We start from the raw sequence: 20,560 nt of genomic DNA, 5'->3' as shown, positions 1-20,560 counted from the left end.
AATATTCAATTAAAAGAGGAGGAAAAAAGGAAGGAAAGTTTAAATTAAAAAGTGTTATCTAACTAAAAGAGGGGGAGAAGAGATAGAGAAACCTTTGATTAAAAAAGGAGGAGAAAGAGACTGTTTGTGAAAAGTTTAATTTAATTAAAAAAAACAAGAGGGAAGAGAGAGAGCCTACATGTAAGAGAGAGGGGTATTTAATTTAAAAGGGGAGGGGAAAGAGAGAGTGATTAAAAGGAAAAAAAATGGGGCTTTAATTAAAAAGGAGAGGTTTGGGAAGGAGATAGGTTTTGGATAGGAAGTTCGAGGCTTTTCGAATCTACAACTAAAATAATATAGTAGTAAGATTGGTAATTTAGTTTAGAGTTTTTAAAAATCCAAGTATATGTCGTGTGTACAATTGTCCTTGGTTTATAGTTATATGGGTGTATACATGTTACACCATTCATGATTTTGAATTAAGAGATTCATCCATAGGTTCTTCCCTCAAGTTTGTTCTAAATACATACTTTGATGGGTACACTATCCCTTTCTATGTTCAAAAGCAAGCATTATCTAGTGTGTAAATTTGTAATATTATTCATTTGTATGAAATGAGAATAATAACATCTAATGTTCTTTAAATGGATTTTATGAGTGTAATTGAAATTTTAATTAGGTGTATTCTTCACCTTTGTCTAAGATATGGTTTGAATGAAGGAATAACTCTTATTGGACTTTTTTTTGGTGTAAAAAGTTAGTGGCACCCACTTCAACTTGGATGTTATGAACCTTAAAAATATTCTCATATAAAAATGTCTTAAGCTTTGGAATGATTCACGTTGCGTGAAGAGCAGTACCAGCGAGTTCATTCATTCAATATTATTAATTAATTATTAATTTAGGCAAGAGCGGTTGAATTTCTTCAAAGACAGCTGGAATGAGGATAAATCAATATTTGGACAAACGGATTGAATTTCTTTAAAAGACAGCTGGAATGACGATAAATCAATATTTGGACAAACGGAAATGATCACATGTTGGAACTTGGTGGCCTACTTTTCCAAATTCAACAAAGGGGGATAGAAAAGGGAGATCCGGTGAAGACAAGGATTGTTTTTTCTCCTCTCTCTGTCTCTCCGTCTCTCTCCGTTCAGGGGGAAGAGTGAACGAACACACACACACACACACACACACGCACACACACACACACACACACTCTCTCAGCTAGTTAGCTCTAACACAGAGCATTGAAGAAGAGGGCCTTGTCGATAGGGAATAGACTCTCTCTCTCTCTCTCTCTCTCTCTCTCTCGTCTGTGAGCTTGCTAGCTCTGACACGGATCTTTTAAGAAGAGGGGCTTCTTCAGATCTACAAGACAGCATGGATCACATGGAGGCTTCCGCATTTGCGGTCTGTGCGGTGATAATTGTGGTGGCAGGCGCAGGACTGGCGGCACAGGCGCAGGACCGTTGTAGCCAGTACGTGGTAACCCTGGGCCCCTGCGTGGCGTACGTGCAGAACGGCAACAACAGCGCGGTGGGGCGGGACTGCTGCGAGCCGCTGGGTAACGTGGTGGGGGCCCACCCGGAGTGCGTGTGCACGCTTGCCACCCTCTCTTCCTCCGTCCCCAACATCAACGTCACCCGCGCCAACTCCCTCAACACCCTCTGTTCCATCACCTCCTCCACTGCCTCCCTGGCCTCCTGCAACAGCTCCTCCACCACCAACACCACCACAGGCATGTCTCTTCTTCTCTGTCTACCCCCTCCCCCCAGAGAGAGAGAGAGAGAGAGAGAGAGAGAGAGAGAGAGAGAGAGCCAAACGGGTGTGGCTGAGGTTAAGCTGAACAGGGTGATGACCAGAAGGTCTCCTAAACAACTCCTACATTCTCCATGGTCATTTAGTATAGATGTTACAAAAAGAAAGAATTAAAACCCAGCTAGTGGATTAAAAAAAAAAAAAGGTTTAGTATAGGTGTTACAAAAAGAAAGAATTAAAACCCAGATAGTGGATTTAAAAAAAAGTGGCTTGTTGTTAGGGTAACACGAGAGAGAGAGAGAGAGAGAGAGAGAGAGAGAGAGAGAGAGAGAGAGAGAGAGAGAGTTGCCATCCTTTTTCAAGCGCCCTTATCTTTGCACCTTGAGGGTAAGGGCACCATAGAGGGATCCAATTGCAAGATTTGAACCCTCGACTTGCCATTTCTCAGATGACTATCCTAGTGAATGAGTTGCCACTCATTGGTATGAAGTTGCCAATGGTACATATCGATACAGATTAGTTATCCCTTGGACTAGCATTCTCAAGATGCAGTTGGTGCAGTCAATTCTCTCAGGTGGACTTATGCATTTTCCTATCAATTTGGGCATCCTGTTCAGCAGGCGTCAGTTTCTCAAATGACTATCCTAGCAATTGAGTTGCCTCAGGTGGACTTATCCATTTTCCTATCAATTTGCGCATCCTGTTCAACAGGCATCAGTTTCTCAAATGACTATCCTGGCAATTGAGTTGCCACTCATTGGTATGAAGTTGTCAATGGTACATGTTATTAGAGATTAATCATCCCTTGGACTAGGATTCTTGGGATATTGTTAGTGCAGTCCTCTCAGGTGGACATGCATTTCCTGTTTGTTTGGGTATCCTTTTCATTAGGTGTTAGTTCTTGGGCAGATTTGGCGGGCAGTTTAGTGCCATGTAGGTAGGCAGGCATGTCGCATTTATTGCAACTTTGCAGGTGGCCAGATTTGGCCAATTTGGTAGGTTGGCCAAATCTGGCAGTAGGTGGCCAGATTTGGTTGGCGGATCTGCCATATTTTTTCATTCATCTTGTGTTTTCAGGTTTGGTAAGAGAGATCCGACTTGAGGAGATACATCGACAGCTCTTCTACATCTGCCCTTTTCATTTCAGCATTCATTGATTGCAGATTTGTGCATTCTTTTCTCTCTTTTCTCTCTCCCTCTTCTCTAGTGGTCATTGTCTTTCAGCCTTGACCATACGCTTCCACATTTGTTGCACTTTGACACATGTGCCAATCACATAAGACTTTTCACCTCAAGGAAGCTTGCTATATGGTCAGTACCAATAGATCCATTCTATGCTATGTTTGGGCTATGGTTAAGATCCCAATCACATAACTCTTCATGGTATGCTAGGTTAAGGGTAAGGGGATGGATCATATATTATAGGTTCATATTAATACAATATCTTTGTAGTTGCTAAGTAGATCCATTAGCATTAGCAGTGGGTGGACACAATGGAGACATAAGGTCATTTCATTCTCTAGCACATGTTTAAAACCCCTAGTAGATTCATTGATGTGTGTGATCATCACAATCTAGTAGGCCTCTTTTTTTGGAGACTCTTGTCTTTTACCTTTCACTATGCATAAGGCATCACAACACATAAGGTTTTGTTTAAATAAGCAATCATGATTCATCACAATGTTGTTATATTAATGAATTGATAAACATTAATGCAACATTTTGTAGTATTACGGTCCTTGTTTTGAAAAATGCACATAAATAAGCATGGGATTAGAGCTTTAAAAGATAGGTGGGCCAGCCCCACACACACACATACACACACGTGTGTTTGTGTCTCGTGTGCACAACTACTTGTGTGCATGCACTCGCACCTCAGAGCTTCATTTTGGGACTCATAATGGATGCCATGGCTACTATGGGTGCACATACATATGCACTTACACATACATGAGTGTGCATAGACCACTTAAATTTGAAGCTCATTTTGGAGCTTATTTTGGATGCTATAGATATTATGGACATCAAATGACATCTAAAAATTTGAGGCAAACATGAAAAAAAAAGAAGATATGTTGTAAAGGAGTTTAGTATTTAAATATTTAAATAAACTCACGTACATGTTTCACAGAATTTATCATTGGTTAAACAACTTTATAAATCATACTTTCCATTTTTGTTAAATAAATTAATTACATTCAAGTTTGTGGTTAGATGCTTGTGAATAATCATAGGCAATATCGTCATCTCTTTGAAGCCTAAATATGAACTTCAAATTTTAAGTTTACTAGTAAGTTGAGCCCTTAGTTTCATATGGCAAAGACTTAGCTATATTATCTACTTAAATGACACATGTTTCATTATTTAGTATCATTGTTCTTACAAAAGTGGTAGATGAATCTATAGTAGAGTTTTCATCATCCAGCCTTTAAAGAGAAAAGTGGTCTTAAAGGATGTAAAAATGTAGCAATCCTTTTGCAGCATACTTTTCTTAGTGATACGTCATATATTGATGTTGATGAAAGTCCCAATTTAATGCAAGACATCTACATCATAGGTGTACACTTGGTTAATATGTGTCTCCACTTTTATGTCTACGTGGATGTAGTTCACACAAAGCTAGAACCCCAAATAACTTGAGAAACATGTAAGGTGATTAGTCAATTTAAGGTTCTCATGGTTGCTGGGCCAAATAGATAGTGTTTGAAAGAGATGTTCATGAGTCATGGTGGATTTGCTAAGCCAATCTAAGTAGTATGGCTATCTCACATACGAAGAGGATTCTTGGGTTCTTTTTGGTATCTTTTGTGAGCATGCAAAAAGTAAGAAGTGTGCTCATGGGGTAGTTACATTGTATACATTCATCCAATGTGAACCAAATTAATTACACTGATTAACAACACTTCATTTCTACTAACAATAATTAAGGATTCAAGGCACCCTTTGGTAGGCCATTGATAGTTGTCTCTTATTGGAACATGGGTGATAGGGTTATATTCAAGACAAAGTGTGTGGGGGAGCAATTTAGCTAAGTTGGCATTAGTCATAGTTACTAGGAATGGGCAATGGGAACGGGAATGGGACCCCCTGGAACGGGGGGAACACCGAAAGTCAGGGAACGAGAACGGAGGGAATGGCGCGCGCACACACACATAAGTAACACTTAGAATCTAGTGATATGAAGGATTGAAACACATAGAAATGACTTTGGTAAATTGATCATAAAACCATTGATCAGCCATATGGCATGTACACATAATTTATAAATTGACCTATTAATATTCTTTTTCGATATCAACCATAATTAGTGAAATTAGAGACATAATTATCAACAATAATAAAGATTCAAAACATTGTAATTAGCAATGGGTTGTTGCATTGTAATCAACAATGTTGCATAAGTCCAACAAATGTGCATTGCAAAGCCACAAAATATGCACTAAAGTCTAAAGATCCAAGTTACAAGAGCTTGTCGTTCCAAGTCAATACGCAAAAGTTCCCAGAGGCTAAGTGCTCTCATTTATGGAAGATGATTCCCCCGTGTTTGAATGCTCATCTTGCTAAACGACATACTAGCCATCACCATCATCATCATCATCATCATCATCATCATTGTCCTCATCTTTTTTCATTGTATAAAAGAATCAACCTTTGCTACTGATATATGAGCTAGCAAGCGAAGATTGGAGCTCACATAAACTAGGTCATTTGTCTTCATTGCACCAAGTGTTGGAAATAAAGGGCCACCATGTCTTTTATATGTGCTTGGGTGTGAACACACCCTTGGCACTTGTACTTTAGTACTTTGCATATAACTATCAAAAAAGCCTAAGAGAGGTACAACTCTTTGTACCCACACGTTGTGCAACTTACTCTCTCACTCTTTATTGTTGCTCACTCTCTCTCTTTCTCCGTTGTCATTGCCATTGTTGAACATCAAACCTTCATTGCGCATAAGCCACCACAAACTGGTATCAGAGGTAAAGGTTATTGCGAGTGTGTTTTCTAGAGTCCGTCCAAGCTGTGCCAACAGTAGGCCATCAGCTTGGATTAGGCACCAGTTATGCAGGTAACGTTTAGGTCATAGGTTGCAGGCTAGGATAGTCAACATAGGCTTTGCAGGTCAGCGTAGGTATTTGTTAGCCTAGGTGATATTCGGCATAGGTGTTAGGCAAGCGGTGTCAGTGAAGGGAGGCTGGTGACGCGGGAGGTGACACGCGGATAGGAGACATGTAGGTTGCGTGTTGTTGGACCTGTCGATAGGTCATTAAGAAAAAGAAAGATCCCCGCCCCTTTTCCTCTTCTTTCCTTGGTGCTCTATGGCGTGTGCACAAGCACATTTCGACAAATATTAAGATTTGGCACACATTTGCTCTTGGAATCTAGAATTTTGGTGTGTGTGTGAAGATTTTACTTAGTAGAGTAAAATTTGTGGATTTTTACACACTCTCGGGTCTCAAAAATTGGGGCTTTTCATGTACGTGTAGAAATTGCAATGGGACAGGTACAATTCTTGAAATTTTTGACACATTGGACCCTGTACAATTTGGGGCTTTTGCAAAATTTGCAAAGTTTGGGTCAAATTTGGTCTTGGTATGTACTTGCAATACAATTTCTATACAAACTTAGCACATAGGACCTTGGACAAATTGGGGCTTTTGCAAAATTTGCGAAATTTTGGCAAATTTTGATTGTGCAATCCATTTGGGAGCTATGTTTGATGTCATTTGAGTAGTTTGAGCAGGGTTGGGGCTTTTGAGGGGAAGTCAAATTTTGCATGTGGATGTATTTGGACCAGAATTTGCAGCTAAAATTTGGGGCTTTCTCATAAAATTGATGCATTAGCTCATGATACGGCCACAATTGCTTGTGGTGTGCTGTAGCTCACATTTTATACATTTGAAAATTGATTTGCAGAACTGAAATTTCTGCAATTACTTTGAATTTTCATTGTTGGTTGGTACTTGCTTTGTACCTTGGTCATTTGTGTGACAGTTGGGCTCACATATGTTGACGTTTGATTCACTTTTGAGTTGTAAATCATGGCTAGCAGCAGTGATAGCAACACTCTTTTGCACATTAGGAAGCTTGAGGATGGATACAACTTTGCTATATGGCAAAAGCAGTGGTATAATGTCTTGATGTAGAAGAAACAAGTGAAGCCCATAAAGACAAAAAGGGTAAAATCAGCAACCATGGATCCAGATGAGTGGAATGAGTTAGATGAGCTTGCACACTCTACCATAGATCTTTCAGTGTCAGACACTTTACTCTTTAACATAGAGACAACGACTTGAGGAGTTATATGCTCAGTGCTGCAAGCAAGGTTTATTGGTTGAAAAATTTGATGGACTTTTGTATGAAGGAATGTACAACCATGAGTTTAGCTCTATTTTCAGCCAGCTGATTGCTTTGGAATTTCACATTGATGAGGAGTTCAAGGCAATCTTTTGCTATGCACTTTGCCTGAAAGTTGGGCAGTTTTAGGACAGCAATGAGTTATTTTAATACTGTGCTGCGATATTTAAATGTGGAGAGCTCTTTACTCATGGCAAAGCTCAAAAGGCAAAATATTTCAGCAAACAAGTCTTCCAATGCACTACATACTAGAAGCAGATCCTAGCAGAAGGGCAACTTTGACAACAAAGTATGTAGCAAGTCTCGAGGTAAAAATGTGGAGTGCTATCATTGTGGCAAGAAAGGGCCCTTCAAGCATAATTGTTTTAAGTGGAAGAAAGAAAAGGGCAAAGGAAAAAAACACTAATGATAACAAGATGAGAAAAAGGATAGCCAACATGCTAAGAAGAGCAATTTGAAGATAGAGGAAGTCAATGTAGTTAGTCATGAGAGTGACAGTGGCAGTGATGTACTCTTTGCTTCTTCTTTTAGTAGTGCATAGTTATTGATTGCAGATTCTAATGATGACATGTACACTTGGATTCTTGATTTAGGTGCTTCATTCCATGTAACACCACACTGTGAGTGGCTCTTTGACTACAATGGTGGTAGACATGGTGCTATCCACTTGGGGGATAATCATGCATGAGACATTGCAAGGATTGATAGTGTGTAGTTGCGGATAATCACTTTGCATAATGTAAGGCATGTACCTTAGCTCAAGAAGAGCTTGATAGGCACAAGGTAGCTAGATAATGAAGGCTATCATACTACTTTTGGATATAGAAATGGAAGATATGTAAGGGCTCTAGGATTGTTGCTAAAGGCTCTAAAAGTGACACTTGTATCCATTACATGTATCTAGTGTGCGTGATCATGTTGTCGCCATAATCAAGTAGCCAAGTGTATATTTGTGGCATAGCCTGTTGAGACACATGAGTCCAATTGGAATGAAACCACTTTCTTGTTTGGGTTATTTACCGTGTTTGAGGTATGCTGATTTTGATCATTGAGATCATTGTATTTTTGGCAAGCATGCTCAAACATCACATAAAAAGTCTCTTTCATTAAAATCTGCACCTTTAGAGTTGGTACATTCAAATATATGTGAGATGCTAGGGTTGTCTCTAGGGGAGAAAGAAATATTTTATCACTTTTGTTGATGATGCCATATGCAAACTATGGGTTTATCCGATCTGTCGTAAAGACAAGGGCTTTGGATAAGTTTAAAAAATTCTTGGCACTAGTTGAAAATATGACTAGTAAAACATTAAAGTGTCTTCACTTTGACAATGGTGGGGAATATGTATCCAAAGCCTTTTAGGCCTTTTGTGCTAGCAAAGGGATAAAAAGGGAGCTCACTGCCCCTTATAATCCTCCCCAAAATGGTGTCACAGAGCGTATGAATAGGACTATTTAGGAGAAGGTCTGTACCATGTTAACTCATGCTGCATTACCTCATGGATTTTGGGCAAAGGCTGTTATGATAGGCGTACACTTCATAAATTGGTCACCAAATAGGTCTGTGGGGGGGGGAGAGTCCCTCAAGAAGTGTGGTCAGGCAAGCGACCTGGGTATACACACTTGAGAGTATTTGGTTGCGAGGCATTTGTGCATATGTGCAAATAACAACACAACAAATTGGGGCCAAAGTCGTATAAATGCATTTTCCTAGGATATGATGATGAGGGTGAAATGGGGCATAAGTTATGGGATTCTAAAAAAAGAAAAATTATATGTAGCAATGATGTAATTTTCTGGGAAGATTGCATGCATAAACAACCTGAAAAGACAGAGGAAGTGAGAAGAGTTGTGTTTCGAGAAGACATACTTGTAGGACAACAAAGAGTGCTCGTTGTTCAGGAGAAATAAATGTTGTAAATGACCCTATAAATGCACGGAATGATGTTGAAATTCATTTGAAAGTAGTTGCCCATGATATACCATAGTTTCATTAAGAAAATGTGCCATTGGAATCTTTAAAGAAAAATGGTGCTTGGGATTTGATGCATTTGCATAAAGGACAAAAAATCCTACCATGCAAATGGGTTTATAAGATGGAGGTCACCTTTGATTCCTCGCCAAAGAACAAAGCACGGCTTGTTGCCAAAGGATACAAGTAGGAACATGGGATTGACTTCGATGAGATCTTTTCTCTTGTAGTCAAAATGACTACTTTGCGAATCGTAGTGGGCTTGGTTACTTGTGAGGATATGAAACTCATACAGATGGATGTAAAGAGTACTTTCTTACATGGTGATTTGCATGAGGACATATATATGCAACAATTGGAAGGTTTTGTGGCTAAGGGGCAAGAAAAGATGGTATGTAAGTCAACTAAAGCCTGTATGGGCTGAAATAGACATTGTGTGAATGGTATCATAAGTTTGATACATTCATGTAATCTCAAGGATTTAAAAGAATCAAGTGGGTCATTGCTTGTATATCAAAAAGGTAGTAGATGGCAGCCTTATTATATTGATTTGTATGTGGATGACATGTTGATTGGTGGTAGGGATGTTGTGAGCTCTTGTCAGAGTTTGATGGAGACATGGGAACTCTGACAGTTTAGTGTGCATTTCTCCCATTTTAGTCACATTTATTGTGCATTTTCCTAGTTTGTCAGGAGGTTTCGATCTGTGGTTAGTGTCAGATTGCTCCATGACTACTGGTTATTTTTTTCATCATTTTCCCCATTTTTTTTTGCAGTTGGACTGCATTTAATGTAGTCATTTTTATGCATTTATTGCAATCATCTAGATTTAGGGCCTCCTATAGCAGGTGGCCAGATTTGGAGGATGTTGGCTATTTATAGCCTCCTCATTGATTACTCTCTCACTTTTCAGGTTATCTTCAGCACACTTCTCTCCAACACTCTCCGTCGATTGGTGTTGCCTTCATCATCTCAGCCTGATTTGGTGAATCACTGACACTCCAGGTTGCATGCAAGGATTGATTTGTCCTCATCATTGTATTCAGCATTCTTCTTCAGTCAGTGCAGTATTTCTTCCTTCGTCTTTTGTTTCCTCTCTCTCTCTCTCTCTCTCTCTCTCTCTCTCTCTCTCTCTCTCTCTGTGTGCTTGTGTTTCTTCTTCCGTCGTGCACTCTCATACGGTATAGGCACATTTCTTATGCATTTCTCTAGTCTTTTAGGAGGGTTTCACCTTTGGTCAGTGTCAGATTGCTCCATGAGTTACTAGTTATTTTTTTGCATTTAATGCAGTCATTTCTTTGCATTTACTATAGTCGGCTAGATTTAGGGCCTCTTCATCTTTTGTTTCCTTTCTGTGCGTGTGTGTGTGTGCACGCACTCGTGTTTCTTCTTCCGTCACACACTCTCACATGGTATAGGCACATTTCTTATGCATTTTCCTAGTTTTTCAAGAGGTTTCCACCTCTAGTCAGAGTCAGATTGCTCCACGATTGTCTCACTTGGGATGGATGAAATGAAGCCTCCTCGTCGTTCTCTTTGTGATGATATAAATTTTGTGGCCTAATATAAAGAATAAAGAATGCTTGTTTTTAGTCTTTCTCTCTCCTTCCTTCTCTTACATAATGGCTATTCTTATTATGAGAGAAGGGGAATGTGTAAAAGAGAGGGAGAGGCACTGGTTATTTTTTGTTATCATTTTTCCCATTTTTTTCAGCAATTGGATTGTATTTAATGCAGTCGTTTTTATGCATTTACTACAGTCAGCCAGATTTAGGGCCTCCTGCAGCAGTCCACCAGATTTGGAGGGTGTTGGCTATTTATAGCCACCTCATTGATCACTCTCTCACTGTTGTAAGTTATCTTCAGCACACTCCTCTCCGACACTCTCTGTCATTGGTGTTGCCTTCATCATCTCAGCTTGATTTGGTGCCTCACTGACACTTCGGGCTGTGTGCAGGGATTGACTAGTCCTCATCATTGTATTCAGCATTCGTCTTCAGTCAGTGCAATATTTCTTTCTTCGTCTTTTGTTTCCTCTGTGTGTGTGTGCGTGCACGCGCGCTTATATTTCTTCTTTCGTCGCGCACTCTCATAGTTTATGCGCTAGACACATTGAAGTAGAACCTACATAGCAACTTTGATATGAAGGATCTGGGTGAAGCAAATTATATTCTTGGCATGCATATGGTTAGGGGCATATTGAAAGGTCTTTTTATTTGTCACAATAGGAGTATGTATCCAAGATTTCGCAGTGTTTCAATATGGAGGGGGAGAAATAAATTGGTGTACCATTGCCTCCATATGTGAAACTCTGTGCAAAGGACAGCCCTACATTTGATGATGAAAAGGTTGAAATGGCCAAGATCCCGTATGCTTCAACTGTGGGTAGCTTGATGTATGCTATGATTGCTACATGTCCTGACATAGCATTTGTGGTGGAAGTGCTTAGCAAGTATATGGCATATCTTAGTAAAAAGCATTGGGAAGCAGTGAAAGGTATCATGAGATATCTATCTCAAGGGCACTTGTCGTTGGCTTTGTGGATGCAGACTATGCTGATCATACTGATTGCAGAAAGTGTGCTTCAGGGTATGTATTCACCTTCACAAGGGGAGCAATCTCCTAGATCTCCAAGCTATAGGATTGTGCTGCGTTGTCTACTATAGAGGTAGAGTATGTGGCTGCCACGGAGGCATGCAAGGAGGCTTTATGGCTTTCACGTGTGGTAGGAGAGCTTGGCATTATTGAGACTCTTGTTCTCCATTGTGATAGTTAGAGTGCTATCATGTTAGCATGGAATCCCGACTTCCATGCAAAGATGAAGTACATATAGGTAAAGTGAAGTATTACTTTATCAGGGATGTACTTGATAGCAAAAGCATTGAGCTTTTCAATGTACATATAGACAATAATCTTGTAAATCTTCTCATGAAGGGTCTTTCAATAGAGTGGTTTGCTCATTGCTGACAAATAATGGGAGTTGGATAGTCTATGTATTTCAGCTTTGTATATACTTAGACTCAGCTGATTTTTTTCTCAACCTTTAGGCACGTTGCCTTTAGGTGGGAGATTATTGCACTAGCAGTTTTCTCTCTCCCATATAGCCACCAGCTCATCTGCCCTTGTCACCTGTCACACTTTCTCGAGACAAGCACAACTGTTGCTATAAGAGTTCATCCGTAGTGGCCCATGGTCCTACCTGAGAGTTGCGGAGCGCGGAGAGTTTCCACTACCTCTAGAGGTGGGGATCTTCGTGGTTCGCAAGTCAAGGACAGGCAAGGTCCATCTACTAGAACCATCGGATGGACCAAACTACGCCTTCTTCTTTCAGTCCTCCCACTCGGGTTTTGGACGACGACATAGATAGAGGAGTTAAAGAGTCAGGTGGAGGACCACATCTTCCAATGGATGGGAGATGAAGGACTAGCACTGTTGCGGAGCGCAGAGAGTTCCCACTACCTCTAGAGGTGGGGATCTTCGTGGTTCGCAAGTCAAGGAGGGGCAAGGTCCATCTACTAGAACCATCGGATGGACCAAACTACGCCTTCTTCTTTCAGTCCTCCCACTTGGGGGTTTGGACGATGACATAGATAGAGGAGGAGTTAAAGAGTTAGGTGGAGGACCACATCTCCCAATGGATGGGAGATGAAGGACTAGCACTGTTCACTCAGTAGTGGCCTGGCTGCATGATGGACATTAACTGGTGGCATGGTGCTGAGGTCTTGCACTTGAGTATCATTTTTCGAGCCCCTTCACAGTGGAAAGCTCCGCGGGATGTGATCGAGTAGCCCCTGGCACAGGCGGCTCGTTTCTACCAGTGCACAGAGCCACGACTCTCAGCATGGTTGATTGATGCATTGACAGTACCACCTGGAGCATCTATTACCCCTATGGTCCAGTCAGGGGCCACTATGGGGGATTGGAATTCTCCATCCAGACCTACGGCAAAGCGCACTTGCATGTCTCATAGTTTCTCCTCCTCATCAGCAGCTTCCACACCGAATAGATGCCTATGCGGTCAGTTAGAGGTTTCCCCATGAGCTTACACCTTGCATCATGGAATGTGAATAGTCTCCACTATAGTGAGGCACGTGGTTCTAGGAAGTTGATTGTTTGGCAGGAGCTGTAGCCTACCCTTACCGGACGAATCGACATCCTACTTCTACAAGAGCACAAGCTCACGCCCACCCAAGCCCAGCGATAGGAAAGATGTTCCCGGGCAGCTCCCACACTTACTGGGAGCATGTCATAGGTGCCCATGGCAAGAATGGAGGCGTATGCACCTCTATCGGCCCGAGTCTCACTGCATGTGTACGAGACCACGGGACGATAGTGACAGGGAGGGTGTTATGGATCAGACTGGACATTGGGGACTGGTGCCTGGGAGTCTGCAATGTCTATGCCCCTACAGAGATTAGGGCACGCAGTAGGTTCTGGGTGGAGATCGCAGAGGGACTTCCAGAGGTGGACTCTTGGATCGTTGGAGGAGACTTTAACAATCTGGAGGCGTTGGAGGACCAATAGGGCAGAGGCAAAAACTACCAGGGCATGGCTGAGGAGGAGCAAGAGGCATGGGAGGTATTTCTACTGGCAGTAGGTGCATGCGATGCCTGGAGAGACCGTGCCTTCCACAGGAGGGAGAGGTTGCTAGTCTTCTCCTGGGGATATAGGCGGCTAGGTGGAGTCTTGCTGGAGCGGTTAGACAGATTTTATGTGGGAGAGTGGGGAGGCTCTCGTGGAGGCCAGATAGGGCAGTTGGCGGGTACCACGTTGTCCGATCACTACCCGGTTCTCCTGACACTAGACCCCCCCACCATCTGCCCTAGACAACACGATCCCGTCGGATCCCTAACTCGATCTATAGGAGGGAAGAGGTGACGTGACAGATAGAGCAGCTTTGGACTAGGGAATGGGGCAGGAGGGATCGGATCACAGAGGAGGTTGCAAAGGTCCTAGCTGAATCGAGGAGAATTTGCCAAGAGGCAGCCATCCAGGTCAGGTAGTAGAGTTGGGAAGAGGAGAGAGCACTCCGGCGGGACCTTGCAGCCACGCAGAGATTACTACAGGAGGCACCTGGGGATCCCACCCTCCACGCAAAGGAGGTGCGAGCACGAGCAGCCATTGCAGGCCTAGAGGACAGGCGCTTAGAGTTCTCTTTCCGCACCTCAGTAGCTTTTTGGGCGCGGAAGGGTGATACGATGTGCAGGAAGTTTTTCTAGGTGCGCCATCCTCGCATCTTAGGAGAGCAGATATGCAGCCTCCGAGATGAGTATGGGAGGACTCGCTCTAGCCCAGACAAGGTGATGGAGATTGCCACTGACTACTACGGTCGCCTTTTCCAGCAGGAGACGGCCTCAGCTAGAGGACAACGATGTAGGCAGCAGGTCTGGGATCACATCTTGTCCCTCGTCACAGAGGAGATGGGATGCTCCCTCCTAACCCCCTTCACAAAGAAGGAACTAGAAGAGGCTTTCCATACACAGGATGGGCAGAAATGCCCGGGAGAGGATGGCCTTAAGGCATTGGCAAAGATGATTGATAGGCGACTATGCCTCGTGCTGCCAGACATCATCCATGACACACAGACAGTCTTTGTCCATGATAGGAGCATCCTGGACAATGTATTTACCTTCTTTGAGGCGACAGAGTGGGCTCAGCACAATGGGCAGAGACTAGTCGTGCTTCTCTTGGATTTCGAGAAAGCTTATGATAGGGTGGACTGGGATTTCCTAGAGGGCACCATGGCGAGGTTGGGTTTCCCATAGGCTTGGATTCACAGGGTCTCTGCACTTTATAGATCAGCCACTAGTAAGGTTCTCATAGTTGTTAGGCGTGAGGAGGAGTTTCGTTTGGAGAGATCGGTCCGGTAGGGCTACCTCCTAGCCTCGTACCTGTTCCTACTCTTTGCAGAGGCGATGTCTCACTTCCTCAGGTCCCGTGTGAGCGGTTTATGCGGCCTCCGACTTCCAGTGAGAGAGAAGACGGAGTTGCTAGACTCTCAGAGTATACAGACGATACAACACTCTACATAGAGGACGATGAGTTGATGTTGGAGAGAGTGAGGCTGGCCCTTGAGGTATTCTGTTCAACAGCGGGAGTGAAAAATAATTGGTGAAAGTCGGTTGGTTTTCTCACAGACCCGGACTCTAGCACAGAGTGGGGCATCCACCTTGGATTTAGATGGGTGAGCAGAGGGCAGACCGTTCGGTACCTAGGATTCCAAGTGGGACTCGACATCACTCCCACCTAGTAGTTTCTTCCAGTCCTCGATTCTATTCGAAGGAAGCTGACCTACTAGAGCACGGCTCATCTCTCACTAGCCGGCCGAGCCCTGGTGGTTAACCAGGTTCTCCTAGCGACGGCGTGGTACATCGCCTTGTGTTGGTGTTTCTCCTTGTCTTGCGTAGTGCAGCTTCGCCGCCTTGTGCGGAACTTCCTTTGGTCCGGGTCCGACGGTTCCAAGGATTCCCGGGCCAAGGTGGCGTGGGCGACCATCATACGGCATTGGTCAGAGGGAGGGCTCGGGATCATAGACCCAGAGTTTCAGAGTATGGCCCTCTTGGGCAAGCTAGTTGTACGCGGCCTCACACCGGGAGGGCAAACGTGGAAGGTCCTACTACAGGAGGGTCTTCAGGATTGTAGACCGAGGCTTGGCGGTGAGTGGAGGCCGTCCCTGAGATGGATCTTCACGTCAGCCGAGATCACCCCCCCCCCCCAGATCACTTTTCCTACACAGCTTACTCCGCGTGTGGAAGTGTCTCCGTAAGGCCCTAATTTAGAGCCCCCTAGGTTGCTAGGAGGAGCTAGACCATCAGCCGGTGATTTGGAACCCCCATGTCAAAGATCGGGAAAGGGCACAGATTGGCGAGTGCCCCCACATCTAGTGGGCTGGTTGGGAGGCCGTCCGGCTCGTACCATCAGGACATGGCACGAGGTGTATAGGATGGCGGACAAGGAGGTGCTGCAGCAAGTATCTGGCTGCCAGAGAGGAGTGGAGTTGAGGCGAAGGGAGATAGACGCAACAATATCTCTGGAGTGGCTTGCTCCCCCAAGACGAGTGCTGATAGAGCTCGGGGAGGTATGAGCAGCCAGGTTCTCACTAGCAGGCATCCCCCTACAGGTGGTAGGTAGAGTGGGCGGTGCCTCGCAGGGGACTTTCTTCATTGTTCAGTAGGGGGGCATCTGGCCCTTGATAGAGGGCAGCAAGATGAGGGATTAGTTGCCCTTTCGTGGAGGAGGATTCAAGTGGTGGGCCTTTAGGGGAAAACATGGCAATTGGACCCCTATGTTTTCTGGAAGGAGCTCAGGGAGTGGCGCCTTTGGATCTGGGAGGGCAGACCACTTGATGAGCTGGAGTGGGATCCAGGAGAGTGGCTATGGCCGGCCACGACAGTCGCCAAGAAGCCACCGAGGTTCTTGGATTACACTGCCAGGATTGGTAGGCACGTACTGATGCGGGAGGACGTGGATTGGGCGCAGTCATGTAGCAGGCACTGGGCGGAGCATAGCATCACGGAGCCATTCCGACTGACCTTTTGGTGCCGCCTATGGGATAGTTGGAGGCTGAGGAGGGTATCGTACTTCTTATAGCTAGTGGCACATGGAGGCTTGGCGGTGGGAACTTGGCTTGCCCAGATGCAGGAGGGAGGTTGTAAGTGCTGGACACAATAGCCTCTAGAAACCCCCAAGCACTGCCTTTGGTCATGTGAGGAGGCGCAGCTCGTGTGAAGAGGAGCATGCCGCATCCTTTGCCGTATAGCACCCACCCTTGGATATATCTCATAGGGAGGTTTTTGTTGGCAGGTAGTCAGCCAGGGCCGGCACCTTCTGTATGAGGCCGGGATGTAGGACACGATATTCATCATGGAGGCAAGGTTATGCGCAGTGGTCGGCTTGGAGGCGCTACCCATCCGTCAGGTACTGGAGCCCATAGCAGACCATTTCGAGGTATGGGAGATCGTAGGGAGTCTTACTGGATGGCATATCTGGAAGGCGCGGTGTCAAGAGACTTTTGGCGGAGAGAGACTTTCAGTACGTGCGACCTTAGTAGAGCTCTAGACCTCCATCATCCACTCCCTCCGCGGCCGTTGGGATAAGGTTCAGGGCGAGTCCAGGGCTCGTTAGGAACTCCGTAGTCATTTCATGCTTACCTGGGGTGGCCAGGACCTGTTTTTTGTGATGCAGGCAGGCAGCCCCAGATGGCGATACACCCCCCCTACATGGCTTCTTGCCCCCATCCCCCCCAGACCGCCTTGAGAGGTTTGTATTCATGATGTATTTGTGACTTTGCATCAACTCCAGCTAGTTTGTTGAGCATGAGCACCCCGTTGTAATAAGTTTTTTTGAGTAATATAATCAGCCACATTTTATTTGCCCAAAAAAAAAGAAAAAGTCTTGATAGTTTCTAATGAAGGGGGCCTATATATGGGTCCATACTTTGCAATCTTTGTCACCGTATTTAAAAAATACGGTGACATGGCTGATTTGAATGCAATATGTGCATGGTAGAAAAAGCATGCCATTGCTACATTTGTTTTCTCTTTTCTCTTTGGTTCCAATGAAATGCGCAATGAACTCTGTCTAACACCACGACTTGTTGCCATTGATGGCCCATGAGAAGGCTACGTAGCCACTAATCCTAGTGGTCTTCTGTATGAAGCACCCTGCCCTGTTGGCCTTGGAGTCCATGTTGTTGGATCCACTACTATCTTTGGCATCCTCTTGATATGTGAAATTCCCATAGAAGTGGCTATGCTGTCAAGTAACTCTTTGTCTTTTCTCAATTGATACATTGGGGCAAAAAGGTGCCTCTTTTTCCTCCTCATGTAGAAGTTGTGCTGTCACTTTATCAGCCCCACTAGTGTGAGCATAGGAGCAAAGTCTACATTTCCAAGGGCAAGCCCCTCCACCTCTCAATGGCACCCTTGCATCTACCTCATCCCACCATGACCAAGTAGTGCTTGGAGTTCGTCCAGTTGTTGACAAAGTACTTGCAGAGGATGATGAAGATCCCATAGATGTCAATGTTGCCATCTATATAAAAGTGACAAATAATTAGTTAAGTTCAGTGAAATTGCAGCCAAAATTTCAACATGCATGTGTTTGCTAAAAATGCCCAAATTTTGGTGTTATTTCAGCCTACATTTCTTTGCTGAAAATGCCCCAAATTTGGGTGTTATTTCAGCCTACATTCCTTTGCTGAAAATGCCCCAAATTTGGGCATTCCAACTTGCATTCCTTGACTGAAAATGGCATTTCAGCCTGCATTCTCTTGTTGAAAATGCCCCAAATTTGGGGCACTTTCAGTTCCCAAATTTGGGGCAATGATTGATTTAGAATGCCCCAAATTTGGGGGCTCTTTCAGATCCCGGGATCCAAATGCCCCAAATTTGGGGAGATTGCAGCCAAATTTGGGCCCCAATCCTTGTTGAGAAAGCCCTGAATTTTGGGGCAACAACTGATCCAAAATGCCCCAAATTTGGGGGAGTTTGCACCTTGAAGCATAGATGCTTTAAATGCCCTAGATTGCCACAAGTTGCCCAAAATTTTGGGGACATTGTAGCCAAATTTGAGCAGTGAATCCCTGCTGAATCACCCCTGAATTTGGGGCAAAGACTGATCTGAAATGTCTCAAAATTGAGGGCAATTTTAGATCCCAAATGCCCCAGATTTGGGGGCAATTCAGGCCTCAATTGTAAACACTTTGTGACATTGGGAGCGATTTGGGGCAACCAACAAAGGGACATTTTGGGTCCCAAATTTCTCCATATGGGTTAGTAGACACCTTGGAATTTAGAAAAGCTGAAATTTGATTGTTGATGATGTGCCAAGTGTGAACCTCCCACTCTGCATGAGCTCGTGACAGCCCACGGGGCTTGGCAATGAGATGAGAGGAAGCGAATGCGCATGAGAGAGAGAGAGAGAGAGAGAGAGAGAGTTTCTCTAAAGCGATTTGTTTGATATCCATCCATACATCTCTAATGACCTGATGGTCTGATGTAACAGACAGTAAGAGATATAGAGAGAATACTGACCTGATGGTCTGATGTAAATATTTACTACTTAATTCAATTATCTTCATGAAAAAAAGAGAGAGAGAGAGGCATGCAGCGTGTAGGCGACCTGCTGCACATGCAGCGTGGCATTGGCTGGTGATTGCCCCAGACAATGGGTGGGAGATTGATGTAGGACAGTGATCAGCAGATAGTGGCAGGGGCTTCTTGAATGACAAACACGCAACAGCAGGAATATTAAGGTACGTTTTAATTAAAAAAAAAAGGCCACGCTAGAACAACTGTTCCAAGCAGGGAATGGCTGGGGAATGGGCTGGAATGGGGCAGGGAATGAGCTGGAGTGTTCCACCAGTGTTTAGAGGCTCAATCCTCCCGGAATGCGTTAATCCGTTCCCAAGTATCAGAATGGGCATTCCCTGTTTCTATGGCATTAGTTTAAGAAGCCATGGGAAGTGTAGACTAAATAATATGATGTATATTTCCCTCTTATTAACTATTAATTCTATTTGATTCTAATCAAGCTTATGAAAGTTAGAATCCTCTAGTACAATTATTACACAAACATATACTTTCCCACCTATGGTATATTTCCTGCCTCCATTTTTCATTAGTAAACTGAGTCATATCAATGATATAAGGTAATAAAGTCTAGCTTTTTGTATGGTGGGAAATGTGATTTGCCATTGCTCCCCACTTGAGAAGTAAAAACTTGGGGGTTTAATTCTTCTCTCCTATTAATGCCCCTTAATTTGCAGGTGTGTTGAAATGGTAGCTTTTTTCCATCAATTTTGAAATCCACTAGATGGAGTCATTTAGCAGAATTTACTATTTTGTATGGTGCTTTAATAATGGCTTTTATATACCGGTTTTCATATACTATTGAAAGCAATGCTATATGTGTCTTTTAGATAGAGTTTATTATGGTCCTTGATATGTTTGAGAATGTTTATTACATATATTGTTGAAAGCAAGGCTATATTTGTCTTTTAGATAGAGTTCTATTCTGTCTTTTGATATTTTTGAGAATGTGAATTTTGTATAGTGTTGAAGGCAAAGCTATGTGTATCTAACTTTGGGAGTTTAAAAAATTACTAACATCATTTTGGTAATTTTATTCTAGGAAGTCCAACTCCCAACGGTAACCATGGAAGTGCAGCCGCAATTCTTGTTATACCTTTCTATAGTAAAACGACATTATTGCAACCTTTCCTTTTCATTCTTGTGGCATTGTATTATCAAATCTAAATTTCACTCATAGTGACACAGTGTAGTTGAGCCATACTGATGTACATTTTAATAAAGTTGAATCAAGTTACTTGAACTTGTGCTCAAGATTGTGTGGTTCTCTTCTTCTTTGTATTTTGTATATCATTCACTAGAGTTTCCAAATTACTTATAGGAAGAACTTGCCTTGTCAAAGAGCATGCACCATTGGTTTGTGAAGGTATGACAGACTAGCATTATGTTCTTTTGTGGA

At 43.4% G+C, this 20,560-nt stretch overlaps 1 protein-coding gene across 3 annotated transcripts; it reads left to right on the top strand.

Moving 5' to 3' along the window:
- Positions 1–1,070: 1,070 nt before the first annotated feature.
- On the top strand, positions 1,071–20,408 carry LOC148017426 (uncharacterized). Of its 3 annotated transcripts, XR_015687934.1 has the most exons (3): positions 1,073–1,720; positions 10,831–10,921; positions 20,204–20,331. XR_015687934.1 is itself a non-coding variant. In XM_087663314.1 (2 exons), the coding sequence occupies exons 1-2, from the start codon at positions 1,363–1,365 to the stop codon at positions 20,326–20,328; spliced, it is 483 nt and encodes a 160-aa protein (XP_087519440.1). In that variant the 5' UTR covers positions 1,071–1,362; the 3' UTR covers positions 20,329–20,408. The 3 variants fall into 3 exon arrangements, 2 of the variants coding, with proteins under 2 accessions (XP_087519440.1, XP_087519439.1); XM_087663314.1 differs by lacking the exon at positions 10,831–10,921 and having other exon boundaries at positions 1,071–1,724; positions 20,208–20,408; XM_087663313.1 differs by lacking the exon at positions 10,831–10,921 and having other exon boundaries at positions 1,079–1,720; positions 20,204–20,406.
- The last annotated feature ends 152 nt before the right edge of the window (positions 20,409–20,560 follow it).

The sequence above is a fragment of the Lygodium microphyllum genome, chromosome 22 (assembly GCF_053477565.2).
Source record: "Lygodium microphyllum isolate KBCC chromosome 22, Lygodium_microphyllum_v1.1.10, whole genome shotgun sequence".
Classification (NCBI taxonomy): domain Eukaryota; kingdom Viridiplantae; phylum Streptophyta; class Polypodiopsida; order Schizaeales; family Lygodiaceae; genus Lygodium; species Lygodium microphyllum.
Note: the sequence above shows the minus strand (reverse complement) of the source record. Positions and strands in the feature narration are given on the sequence as shown.

Coding starts and splice junctions, on each gene's coding strand:
- LOC148017426 (XM_087663314.1), top strand. CDS start 1,363: ATGGATCACATGGAGGCTTCCGCATTTGCGGTCTGTGCGGTGATAATT. Junction 1,725..20,207: donor ACCAACACCACCACAGGCAT/GTCTCTTCTTCT, acceptor TATTCTAGGAAG/TCCAACTCCCAACGGTAACC.